The following is a 14,078-nucleotide window of genomic DNA, read 5'->3' as shown; positions in this document are numbered from 1 at the left end:
AAGCTTAAAGTCACATTATATTGTCAGTAAAGCATATAGAATTACAATAAACAACAGACTCTGAGATTAGCAGTCAGCCAGCATTGTTTGAGAAAAGAATACATAAATAACTATATAACTCTTAACTCCAGATACTAAGCTTCAAATTCTCTAGTACATTTGTATAGAGATGACCATTGCCAGCTTCATCACCATTTATCAAGGTAATGGGGGAAGTACTGATACCGGTTACCCTTTTGTAACAATTTCCCTTCAGAAGGAAGAAATTAGGGAGGGCTCGGACAAGTCAGTTTCAAACATTCAATTAATAGAGGAGACAGTGATATATTGGGATTCACCATTTATCAAGGTAATGGCGGAAGTACTACTGCCAGTTACCCTTTTTGTAACAATTTCCCTTCAGAAAGAAGGAATTAGAGAGGGCGCAGACAAGTCAGTTTCAAACTTTCAATTAATAGAGGAGACAGTGATATATTGGCATTAGGAATATAAAAAAAATGGCATAGCCTTCAAGCAAACAGTATTTAGCAAATTATGGTTAAGAGTTAATCACAACAAACTTTACATATGAAGAAAAGTTGACACTCAGTTTCAACCTTAGTATTATCTATAAAGTTCATGTTTTCCTGTTAACCGCAGCAAATCATATCTGATATCTTCAGTCAAAGTCTCACACTGGATAAGAAGCAAACCAGTAAAAAAAATTTTATAAAGCACATTTATTGAGATCTTCATCAGTTCTAATTCTAAATCTATTGTCTTCCCACCTTTCCATTAAGCAATTCAACATTCCTAAGCCAACCAACAAATGTTCTGGAGGATAGATGGGGTTTGATTAGTGATATAAGCAACAATCCTATGGCAAGTTTGCTCTCAGAAGTATACAGAGATCTCAACAAATGCACTGGAATAGAAGGTCATGCATGATGAAGTTGCAAGAGCAAAGAAAATGAGAGGGGGTAGATCCAGGATTACATAAAAGTATCAAATTTAGCAGCTCTAGATTATTAGACCATTCTGCATAGGTAGTCCAAACTACATACAGATAAGGGTTAATTAAATGGATTTGAGTATATGAAGATCTAGAATCTTAATGAAGTAAATTCAAGCAAAACAATTCACACACAGAAACTCATCCATGTTAAAGCAATTTGCTGATGGCAACTAAAATTATTTAATTCATTTGGATTGATTACAACAGCTCTTATCCTACACTGTAAGAAATTCTAAGACTTTAGGCGCCAATATCACAGAGCAATCTAAACCATGGAGTTATCATCCTCCATTACTACAATCTACAAAAGGAAACAAATTGTACTGATTATTTTCACAAAAATTCCATCCTTGAACTATTAGCAATTTAGATAGATAATCAACCCACCACTATTCCCAAATCCTAACTTCTAAAAATCCATAATATGAAAATAAGCAATTGACCGCCCAAAAGCTAATGTGAAAAAAAGAATGCAAAAATGTCAAAAGTGAGCACATTCATTGATCAATTCATGCAAGGATTCAAAATCAAAGAATTAAAAACTAATAGCTAGTATTAATATTTTGTTAAAACCCGAAATGATGTGTACAACGATAAACCCACTTCCAAAGACAGAACGAAGAAAATCTACAATTAAAATAATGATGTAAAAACTTCTAAACCATACAAAATATTAGCGTACTTATCTAATTTTCCCTCATCTTTATCCTTAAAATGCTTCTCTTTTAACATTTGAAACGCATGTAATGTCAACAAACTATCCGACCCGGCTTGATGCTTCTTCCCAACAACCCGATGCACACCCAATGCCTTCCCGACCCGATCCAACCCACCATGTAAGTCACAAAACCTAATCATATATTTCACATCATAAACAGCACCACTTCCAAAATAAACCCTAACTAATTTTAGGAACTCCGTTAACTCCACCGGCAGTACTCTCTGCGTCAAACATTTGATTAAGTAACCGAAATCATAAGCGCCGTGAAATGATACCCAACTGACCGAGTCATTCAAAACGAGCCCCGATGTCATCATCAGTTCAGCGAATTTTACGGAATCAATGCCAAACTCTCTGTTCCTTTCAAAATCAATCCCTTGGCTTCTTAACATTTCAACAGAATCGTGCGCGTGTGCATCACGCGTCACGTCAAAATCACAGAAATTAAATTCCCAAATAAAACCATATTTATTATTGGTGCCAAGATCTGGTAGATTACCTTCTTCATTAGCTAGCGTGAGCCCTACTTGAATCAAATTTAACATATCAACATTAGCTTTTAGATTCATGTAGTGAGATTTCGGGTCACGGTACCGGTTATACGGATCTTCAGCATCGGGTCGAACTACGATACCTGGGAACTCGGTGTCCATGGAGATCAACGGGTATCTATCGATTATTGATCGGATCAGAGAAAATTCGGACTCGATATTATCTGCCCATACGGATCGGACCTGGACGGACGGCGGAAGCGGCGGTGGGAGACAGTGAATAGACATGTGAAAAGATTGGCGTTTGAATTGTTAGGGCTTGGAATTTGAATCGATTTTTATTCTTTTTAATTTTTTTTTTCTTTTTTCTTTTTAGCTGCAGAAGAGGAGAGAAAAGAAAGGATAGATTGAGATACATATATATAGGGAGAGGTGTTTTTGTTGTTGAAAGAAAAGAGGCCGTTTTTGTTTCTTAGGTACAAGTTTTCTAAGCGAAGGTACAATGAACAATGGAGGTGGTGGAGAGAATGAAATGACGGTACTGCCGATTGATTAACGTTTGCTTTTTATTGAATTATTATTATTATTATTAAAACATTGTGAGACAATTAGTTTTTTAATATTGTATATGTTATATTCAAAAGTTCGTAAATTACATGATAAAAATCATTTTTATTTTACCTCTTAGAAAAAATGTGTCATTTCATTTTTAGATGAATTAAAATAAATAAATCCACATTGTCCAGAAATTATAATTTTTCTTAAGTGATAATCTTCAACCAATTGAGTTAAATCCGTTATTTGGCTGTTTGAGAGAATATCTTATAATTTACATAGTTGATTTTTTAAGAATTTATATTATATAATATTATGTTAAATAATTTTTAAATCTCAATTTAAAGAGATAATAAATTAAAAGTGGTGAGAAATATAAATATTTACAATTATAATTATTATTTTAATTTATTTGTGTGTAGAAAAGTTTATAATTAAAGTTTTGTTAATAAAGATTGAAGAAACAAATTTCGCATCAGAATTTATATTGACTTTTAAAATGTTAAATGAACTTAAAAAAAATTGTTTATTATCACTCTATTACAATTAAATATTTAATATAAAATGGGATGAATAAGTTTAAATGACATCGATTTATTTGCAGTTAGATGAGTTTAGTTTAAAAGTCATCTTTGTATTTCTAGCTAAGGAAACAAATAATTAATGAGAATTATTCATAGTATTTCTAACTAACAAATCAAGATCTTCAAAGTTTCTATATTATTATTTTAAATGGTTGCGACTTGAATCACATAATGGGATCTAAGTGGAATTATTTTAATTTTATTGTTAGTTCTTTCACCTTGGAATTTATGTTGTTATATATTAAATTAAAAAATTGAACCCATAAGATTAGCCCATAAAAATAAAAATAAGCATTTTTTTTTCTTCATTTTTTGAAGTAATGGCTCAAAATGCAATAAATTTGACATTACGAGGAAAGAAGTGGTCTTTTCTTAGCTGGCAGTAAACATGAATATTTTGTGCTCAAGTATATTGTAGTTAATAGTTATAATATTAAACTTCACCGTATCAACTTCCAATGAACATATTAACAGAAAATTGACGGTGTCTTCAAAGTCCATGTCATTAAAACAAAAGTGTTTCACTTTTTTTTATCTCTCTTTTACTTTACCTTTCCCTTCTTTCTTTCTGTTCAAGATTGAATTTTAAAAATAAATGAAATCCATTTAAAAAAAATAAAATAAATTTAAAGCTACAAATCAGTATAACCAAATAAAATCAAGATTCGCAATCCATTGATCCCAAAAATTCGATAACTCTTCCTCTCAGACAATTTATATATCGTTGCTTCCATGTAAATTAATGGCACACGTATGCTTTTGTTCAGAAAATCTCAATTCTGATTCGCATTTCTCTTTTAAAACGTTGAGCCACCGTCATCGCACCACCATCGCATAATGTCGCATCACCATCGTACCATCTCACTATTTATCTGGTCCATATCCATTTCTCTAACCCAATAAACACATGTTCTTCTCTCTCATCTTCAATCTGATTTCGTGAGAAATCAAGTAATGTCTCGATCCAATTCTTAAAAGATGTTGCAGCAGGATTTCTAAAAGAGTGAGAGAGAATTTTACCTTTCAATTCTTTTTCTTTTTAATTAGTTTTTTTTTTTTAAAGTAAATTTACCTTTTTTTATTAGAACTTCATATATGATGTTTATACAAATCCAGTTCTTTTAAATAGATGGGCACATGTTTATATTGCTTTTTGATTGTTGAGTTATTCATGGTTGATTTTTAATATTTTGAAAAGAAAAATGTTTGCTTTTTATTTTTAGTTTTATATTTATAAGGAGAGAGAATTTTTTAAATGATGTGGATTGCTTATTTTAATTTTTTTAATAAGAGTGATGCCATGTCATTTTTTTATTACAATGTTTAAAAACATTAATGGTAGAAATTTAATGATACAAAAGTTAAAGTTTAGAGCCTTTAGTGTTACAAATTAAAAATTACGGACTTTAATAAAACGAGCTTCAAAATCTAACTATCTTCAAAATCTAAAAATTGCGAGGGTAATTTAGCTCAATACAAATATATATCTTTTTAAAATCACAAAAATTCCAATAAATTACTTTGTAATTTAATATATTTTCATTTTAGGATATATATGTTACTTTTTATTATTTAGGTACGCTGAAAATATAATCATTAGTAAATAACGATTAAATTTATACCATTAGCAAAATGTGACAGTTGAAAAAATAGTGGTTATTGCATACCAGGCAAAATCTCTTCACAATAATATACAATTTGGCAGCTATTTGCTAACAATCATATTTACAAAGTACTAAAATGACCCTAACAAAAATACATTACCCTAAAATAAAAATATTAACATTCGCATTACTTGTTAAATATTAATATTTTTAAAGATTTTAATGGCCAGAGGGAAAAAATAAATATTAAACCTTTAGCTATTAACCTTTTGTAATCCAACTAAACATACTCTAAAAAATTATGTAACGTAGTTTTAAATAACAACACTGTGTATGCACTTTCAAAGCCGGCAAACGGCCATTGGCTTTTAAGTTTTAAAGATTCAGTGCATGCATTTGGTTTGGTTTGGTTGGAAGCATAGAATATAATAAAGAAAACCAGTTGAGAAGCAACGGATAAGAGGCAAAAAGTCTAGGCGACCTCCCCCACCGATGAGCCTTCCACTTTACAACTCTGACTTGCATTGTTTTAGGCACATCGCTTACATTTTTGGTTCTTTTCTTTAGCCTGAGGAATAGCAAAAGATAAAACAGATTCTATAATGACTTATCTTTTAAAAAGTAAGCTGTTCCTATGTAAATAACAAGCATTTGGATTATTTATGGTTTATAGAAAATGCATCCCTGCTCTTGAAACCATTCCTTTTCTTTTCAAGAAAAAAAGAAAGGAAAAGGAAAGGGAAGGAAACAAGAGATGATATAGGAAGTCCTGCATTTTAGCGAGGGTGCCAAATTTACATTCTTTTTGACTATCTACCAGCCTCACTAAGAAACATGTGAAGAAACATCACCTTCATCTTCACCACTGATTATGAATTTATGTCTGCAAAAAAGAGGAGCGCCTGCAGAGATATCATAAAAGAACTAACCACTTTTTCATCGTTGGAACTGACTGAGAACAAAATTACACAGAAAACAATGAGGGGAGAGACATATACCACTCCTGCTTCCCCGCTGACCATTGGCATATGGCGAAAAAAAAAAAAAAAAGGCTGCATTGCAGGACAAGTTTGACATAACTTAAATACTACTTAAGGGGTATTTAAATATTTGACACACAGATAAATCCCATTAATCAAACAGCATTCCTTAAACAGAGTTTGAATAAAAAAAGGCAACAAAATGACAATGAAGCCATGGAGGGGTGACTGGAGACTCCTTTTTAGGGCATTCCCCTGTATGTTCCAAACTTCACCAGATCAACACAGGATTACAAACTATATAATGCATATTGCAAAAGCAATATGATATATTCCTATACGTCCTTGAAAGCTAGAAGTAGGTACCCTCAGGAGGTTGGACTAGCTTCCGGTTGTGTGGGGCAGCCATCTCCTTCTTCAGCTGCGTCAGAATATCCTCCATAGTATACTCCCGCTGCCAATTTGCAAGAAGCCCAAACTTCTTTGGTTCCACCTGCAACAAATGGATGTTGACAAGCAGCAAACAAACATTCTCAAGTTCTCATTCAGTTACATTCCAGTTCACGCATCAAACAAGCAGCCAAATGGACTAAATCAATCCCATCATAAATCAATCCTCAGATGGTTGATATAACTAAAAATTCTTAATCTCTGCCCCACCAAACAAAAAGAACCATAGAAACATAATGAAAGTATACAAATCTTTTTGCATAAATTAATACAATGAGGCAGAAAATATTTTGAAATAAAACATGAGCAAGTACTGAACAGACAACAAAAAGCCAAAAATAAAATATTTCAACATTAAACATACCACTCCAGTTTCATGGTTAACACAAGTCATATTGATCCGTGAATGAAATCGAACACTTGGTGGCTTCTCTGGGTAATCTTTATCACAGAACAGCTTCAACTGATAAATTCGACCTTCATGTACAGTCTGACATAGGAGAGAGGAACAGTTATTAACTTGACAGCCTTTCATTGTTGGGAGGCCCAAGCAAAACATAAAAACAATAATACTTTACATTATGCAGTAGAATTTACACAAAGTCTACACCAGAAGAAGAGGCTTTGTCTTCAATTTAATTAAAGAACAATATGTATATGCTTACACCTTGGACATAGGAGATTAGAGTTAATCTTGAATATCCTACTCCCCTTGTTTTCATTTGAGTGATTCTCCAAAACTAGTAGTTAGAGAATTTTTAAGCCAGTTCAAGAAGTGCCCATGCATGATGCTAGCTGATTAGCACACTGCATTGACAACTACTGGCTTAAAATCCACCCTTTAAGTCTGTGATTTACCAAGGAATAAAGCAGAATGACAGCTTAGCCATAAAATCCTGCTGCCTTGCATGAGTCAGAAAGAGCAACTAATATTTACCCAACCTACTCAGTAAAGATTAACAATCCAAGTTATCACCATTTGATCTTCAGTAAACGAGTTCCATAATGCTGAAGTGTACTTATTACTGTTATCACTGAAATCTTTGACATACAGTCCAAAACAAAAACATGATAAATGTCCAAAAAGGAACTACAGGACATCTCTAACACTAATCATAACGAACTAAGAAAATGCACGAGGAAAACGTATGACGAAAGACAAAAAGAAATACTACAGCCTGAAACCTGAAGGCCAATACACATTCTGAAAACTGAAAAAGAGGGAAGAAGTTGAACGAAACAAGGCACATAGAATATACTGGTTGAGGACCTAAATTAGTGATTGTGACAGCATCTAAAATTTAGAACCTTAAGGTCAGTAAAGCTAATGCACAACCGCAATCCAACTGCAGTACATTTTGTTCTGTCTTTGGTAATAAGACAGATGCAAATACTCAAAGAATCATTACCCAATAGATTGTTGTATGTATATGTACATGACGAGTAGAAAAATTGAACATATGGAGCGGTCTAATAGTAATCATTGCACCCAAAAGAAACAATTACATTGTGAGGACCAATGACAGTGCCAGTCCAGGAGCGCATGTAGATGTCATCTCCATCATCCATTCCATAGCTTACAGTACCATCTCCAATACCTTTTTCACCGCGTTCAAGCTCCTCCAGCAATCTGAAGTTTCGAGGGACTGCCCAGAAATTAAACAGTCAGAATAACACATAACTATAAAATATAAAAAAAAAAAGGAAGTGCCAAAATGGACTTCTATGGAAAAATAAATCATACTCAATTGGTTTAATCATTACAATCCTTCTGAAAGAGAACGTGTATTCCCTTTGTTAAGGGAAATAAAAGGCCACAAAAAACTTCTCAATCCGCAACAAGTAAAGCATCCTATGGTTTAGGATTAACCACGCCCTATCGCCCAACCCAACTAACACATAGTAGTAGTTTTAACAATTGCATGTCATGACATTCCCTATCTCCATGAGATACAGCCGCTCGATATACTACACTTCTTTGTAGAAAGACATCATTTATTCAACTTCTTATATATGAAAATATTGTTAATCTCTATAAGAAGTACAATATGGCAATGTCAATGTCACCTGCACATTACTCAGTACTGACCTAGTCAAAATCTGGCCATATAAAGTCACCCTGAATAGAAACATAGGCATTTACTTTAAATGATGGCATCTATGATAAACATGCATGGACACATCCCATTAGGCATTGATATCAGTCAACATCATCAATAATCACATCCCATTAGACTATAATTCGGAGTGAGATGTTTCAAGCCTGGTACATAAAAGCACAGAAGCAGTGTCCACACCTGCTTGCCTGGATAAAGAAGAATTTCTAAGGAACAAAACATAAACAAACCCAAATACCAATTCGTTCCCCTTGGGCATCATCTATCAAAGATAGAAACATGGGTTGGGCGATTGATAAGTTGAAACAATCATATCTTTAAAAGCTGCATATCCATAATATTTTTGCAAATTTCAATTTCTTCTACTTATATATATATGGACAGGGATTACTAGTCAGCTTTTCGTTATTTCAAATCAACGTCAACTGATAATAAAAACATCTTTCAACGAAAAAAGGAGCCATCAATTTATAACACCATTGTATAACAAGGACTCAGTACCTTTCATCAAATAAGAAAATGTCAGGTCATCTCCTAACAACCAACAATTAGTTAACCAAGTATTTAGAGTTGCCATCACTATTATCTTAGAGCAGATTCATTAGAATCCTCCATCAAATAAAGCAACAGGAATAAAAATAAAATAGCATATATAGTTAATTTTCAAAAATCAAACACGGACATCAGAATTTTTTTCCCGAGAATTATGATAATAATGACCCAAAGAGCTACGCCACGGAAGCCATAAAAAACTCTTGAACTAAAACAGAAACCCACAATCCCAAATCAAAAAGGAAAGCAAACCCACATCGGGAAAAAGAATCAAAATTTTAGAAAAAAATAGAAGAAACAAATCAAACCCATAAGCAGATTTTGTCAGAGAAGGGACAAAAACCACAAGATCAGAGACAAACTGAGAAAAACACAGGACTCACCCACGACACTAGATCCTCCTGAGCCGCCAAGCGTCATGGGTTGATTTTGTTTGTAGGTGTTTTGTTTGAGATCTGATTGAACTGAAATAGAGAGAGAGGTCAGAGGTGAAGAATCTACGAAACAAAAAGGAAGGCGAAGAAGGCAAAGCTAAAACCGAAGAAAAGGCGAAAAGTTGAGGGCAATAGAAAGATTAAAAAGAAACTGAAAATAATAATAATAATAATAAAATTGTTTTTCTTAAGGGTTTCTGGGTAATTACCGTTTGCCTCTTAAAATTTGTCATACTGCGCTACTCGGATCTTAATATTCGATATTATTTCAAGTTCCTCTTTAATTATAACAATATAGCCTTACTTTTATTTTTTTTATTAATTTTATCCTTAGATTAAGATTAAAAAAATAAAAATGTCTTTAATTGAACGTAACAACATATAAAGTAGTTTATCGTAATACTCATCTTATTACTATTTTCTTATGACATGTGATAATAGAATAATTATATTTTTTATTATTTTTTATAAATTAATAAGAATAATGAGTTAAAAATATTAACGTAACAAGTTGAGGGCAAATTATGATTACATTTAATAATAAAAAAGAACATAAGAAAAGGGAAATGGAGGTGGGTGAATGAATGATAGGAGGGCATGGGGTGGGATATTTTTCCTCTTTTCTTTTTTCTGAGGGAATAAAGTGGACTAGTATTTTGGTTAGGTTTTGTATGGTTGCCACTAACGGACTTCTCCTTTTTGTATGGACCTTTTGTTGTTGTTCGGATGCTATGGTCCTCTACAATTTTAAACCTTTTGGGCTTTTGTTGGGTTTGTTTTGTGCATAATGTTTTGCTTTTGCTTTCTTAATTAGGGAGATGGCAATAGGGAATTCAAATTACTATTTGCAGAGGAAATTTCTCTCAAGAAATGATTCAGTTTGTGCCTCTTTTTGCGAGACTAACCAATGACCAGAAACCAACTCCATTGAGTTCAGTTCAGATGCAGCTTTGTAGAAGAGTTTCACTTAAAGCTGGCATTGTCGTAGTTAGTAGAAACTGAACAGGATCCCTTCTTGACGGTGATGCCAGAGTTTTTCAAGCCGAAGAATTTAGCCACATATGGGGATATTAAATTGTATTTGTTTTAAAAGGTTTATGTCACTACTCGTTTTATGGGTCGTGATGGATGCTAAAAAATAGATAGATTTAAGGCCATCAAAATTCATATCAAGTGTAATTATTAATAACTTAGACAACCCACGCATATATGCATACACCTCGGTCAAACCAATAATTTATTCACATAAATATAACATAATTAAATTAATCTATTGGTATGGTCACTTAATAATTTTTCTATAGTTTTTAACAGATTAAAATAAAATATAAAATTTCAGGTTTACTGTGGAGAATCTAGAATTTCAAATAATTTGAAATGTAAAAGAAAATAGTTAATTACAATAGGCTCGAAGAGGAAAGAAATCGGGTTGTCAAGAGAAAGTCGGTAAAAACCTAGTTGTCATCTGCAAAATTAAAATTGAGATCGCTACCGAAATGAATTAAAATCATATATCCGAAGTAGAGCAACCATATATATATATATATATATATATATATATATATATATATATATATATATATAAAATGGACAATTAAATAATATAAAATATCACAAAATAATAAGTGTGTGGCATAATATAATTTAAAAATATATGATTTTTAACTCATACAGGACAGGCACTTTAGCAGAACCTTAACCCTAATACTAGCAGTCTTTTAGCTCTTTTATTTCAATAGGACTGACGCCCAGAGAGCGAAGCTCAATCAGAGTCATTAAATTCAGTCTAATCACTTGATTTCTGATATAGTCGGCGCCCAGAGAGCAACGCTCGACCAAAAATCTTTCTTCCAGCAATCAAATTTTCAGTCCAGAGAGTTATACTCAACCAAGACATGTCGCAAAAGTATTCCCTTACTACATGTCTCTCTTATCAATGTCGGTGCGCATGCGGTCCTAATACAACTATTAGGTGACATGTTCTACTTACGTCTCATCATGAATCAATATGCAGTCATAACAGTAATAATATGAAAAATGACATAAACGTTATTAATTAGATAAATTAAGTATAAATAATTAAATCTATAAATTTATTATTTAAATAAATAATAAATAAATAATTTAAATATATAAATAATTTTTTTAAATATAAAATAATAAATAATAAAAATTTTCAAGCAATAACCACAATAACAAAATATATTAATATGATGATAATATTAATAATGTACGTAATAATTATTAATAAAATATGCTACATAAAAATTTGGCATGGCACATATGCAGAGAATATATGACTTTAACTCACAATTTTGCGTGTTCCGTTGTCTGCTCCTACGCCTTGGGTGAAGCTAGCTAGACTGACGGATTATCTGTTCTCGAAAATAATTGAATTAATAAAATATTCATAATTTTTTCTAGGCCTAGTCTCCTATATTAGACCGCCTAAAGAAATTCCGACTCGGAAATTCGAACAAAAATTTGGCTGAACCTCCCATAAAATATAAACATTTACCCTCGTATAATAGGTCCATAACCTGCAAAAAACACTTCAAATATTATATAATTATTTAACAGGAGTTGGGCCATCAAAATTACATTATTTTTTCAGACTTCGCAACACCACACAGTTCACAATATATTAATTATCAGTCTGGCAATAAATATTATTTCACGATTCGACTCATAAATAAGTTAATTACTCACAACCTCAATTTACAAACCAAATTAATAATTACCACTATATTTAATCTATAGTATTTAGGTAACCAAGCACTAATTAATTAAATAATTTAATTAATTATTAATAACTAATATTAATACACCAAATATCTTCTAAGATCTCTAAATAATTCAAAATAAATTATACTGAGCCAAAAATCTGAACTTTTGCACGTTCGTTAAACACCAAAGTCCGAAAGCCGGTACTGCCAACAGTGTTGGATTTTGAATCCGGAGATGCCTATATGAAGCTTGACCTGTGATGAGTTAAGAAATGTAGATGTCTTGGCCTGAAACTCACCGGAAGCCACGGATCGAGGTCGAAAAGCTTCGATTCCGATGAGGCTTAGAGGAGCTAGAAAATGATTGATCAATGGCAAGGAGGACCTGCTTATAGGTTTGGAGGGTGAGGAACTCAAATCCAGTGTCAAATAAGGGAAAGACAACGTCATGTGGTTATTTTAGTGGTGACAGCGAGGAATGAAGCTTCCTCCTCTCGAGTAGCTCTCCCTCGACTGTAGAAGGCGGCACAAACAACGGCAATGGGCTAGCAACGTCGAGGGTAGCTCCCCATAGGCGAGGGACAGAGGGGCGGCAAAGGCAGTGACCGGAAATAGAAAGTGCAGGGGGAGAGGGAGGTGGCGTCGATGATGAGAAAAATGGAAGAAGGAAAATTTTAGGTCTCTTGCTAAGGACCAAAAGTTAATTTGCACTTCTAGAAAAATTGCTCATAAATCCCCTCAAATAAAACTATCATGCTATAGTATCTTTGTAACATTTATCCTATTTGTCTTAACACACACATATACATATAAATATACACACATATTAGTACTTAAGTATAGCAAATTAGATTAGTATAATTTTTTTTTTATTTAAGCTTATTAAAACGTTCTCAATGCTAATAGACATTATCCTACATAATTTAAATCTTTTTTTAATTTTTTTTAATAACACACACGTATTAAAATTAATTTAAATAAAGCTAGATTCATTTAATTAAGATCACAAAACTATACCTTAATTTTACTGAAAATCTATATAGTGAAATTATTTATGACATTACCAAATTAAATATTACTTATAATAATCAATTATTATTTGAAAGTATTTTATTAAATGCTAAATTAAGCATCAAAATATTCATTTACTAAAATGTTGTCCAACAAGTAAAGAAATTAAAGTATTAAAAGTTTACGGGTAGTACAGCTTAATATTTTATTTTACCTTTGTATTTTCTATATTTGACATCTAACACTTCTGGATTTCTATTTTACTGAATTTTACATTTCAATTTTTATTTATAATTGATTTTCACTGCCGTGATGAATAAACTATTATACCGTAGACATATTTTAATGAGCTGGTCAATTGAGATGAATGATAAATATGTATTAATAAATATTAAATAATAACGGTTAGAAAAATATAAATTTCTAAATCACACAATCGAAATCCCTAAATTACATTACAAATCACAATAAAAAACCTTCAATTCCTTATTTTCTTGTTTGAAATTAAGTCACTATTCTTCATTACAAGGAAGTGAGAGAGTCTTCTATTATATCAACAAATTATAATGCTTTCACACGCTTCTGAGTGTTTAGTAACACACTCTTTTCTACATTGATAATAAATAAATGAGATCAAACACTAAAAATAGTTTTCAGAGCTGAAATTAGTTATAAAAAAAAAGTTAAAATGTGAAATTGATTACAATAGAAATACAGAAGTGTCATCCCTAACTATTTGTAAATCATAAATTATACTTGAATATAAATTACTAATCTCACAAAGAACATATATTTAATATATTTTTATATAATTATTTATAAAAATATTCATATTAGAATCATTATTATTAACATAATA

General features: G+C 31.9%; 2 protein-coding genes and 1 long non-coding RNA gene across 3 annotated transcripts; all 3 read right to left on the bottom strand.

The window, feature by feature from the left end:
• Nucleotides 1-1,529: 1,529 nt before the first annotated feature.
• LOC8271114 (probable CCR4-associated factor 1 homolog 11) lies at nucleotides 1,530-2,746 on the bottom strand. Its single transcript, XM_048380172.1, has one exon. The coding sequence runs from the start codon at nucleotides 2,492-2,494 to the stop codon at nucleotides 1,628-1,630; it is 867 nt and encodes a 288-aa protein (XP_048236129.1). The 5' UTR covers nucleotides 2,495-2,746; the 3' UTR covers nucleotides 1,530-1,627.
• Nucleotides 2,747-6,018: 3,272 nt separating this feature from the next.
• Nucleotides 6,019-9,631, bottom strand: LOC8271115 (ubiquitin-conjugating enzyme E2 variant 1C). The gene is made up of 4 exons (XM_002530117.4): nucleotides 9,432-9,631; nucleotides 7,886-8,025; nucleotides 6,744-6,869; nucleotides 6,019-6,422 (listed from the first exon to the last, which is right to left on the bottom strand). The coding sequence occupies exons 1-4, from the start codon at nucleotides 9,466-9,468 to the stop codon at nucleotides 6,282-6,284; spliced, it is 444 nt and encodes a 147-aa protein (XP_002530163.1). The 5' UTR covers nucleotides 9,469-9,631; the 3' UTR covers nucleotides 6,019-6,281.
• A 1,172-nt stretch (nucleotides 9,632-10,803) lies between these two features.
• LOC107262131 lies at nucleotides 10,804-12,937 on the bottom strand. The gene is made up of 3 exons (XR_007214352.1): nucleotides 12,373-12,937; nucleotides 11,794-12,022; nucleotides 10,804-10,947 (listed from the first exon to the last, which is right to left on the bottom strand). It is a non-coding gene; the product is annotated as an uncharacterized LOC107262131 (long non-coding RNA).
• Nucleotides 12,938-14,078: the final 1,141 nt, after the last annotated feature.

The sequence above is a fragment of the Ricinus communis genome, chromosome 10 (genome assembly GCF_019578655.1).
Source record: "Ricinus communis isolate WT05 ecotype wild-type chromosome 10, ASM1957865v1, whole genome shotgun sequence".
In the NCBI taxonomy this organism is placed as follows: Eukaryota; Viridiplantae; Streptophyta; class Magnoliopsida; order Malpighiales; family Euphorbiaceae; genus Ricinus; species Ricinus communis.
The sequence above is the reverse complement of the archived record's forward strand: the minus strand, read 5'-3'. Positions and strand labels throughout refer to the sequence as shown.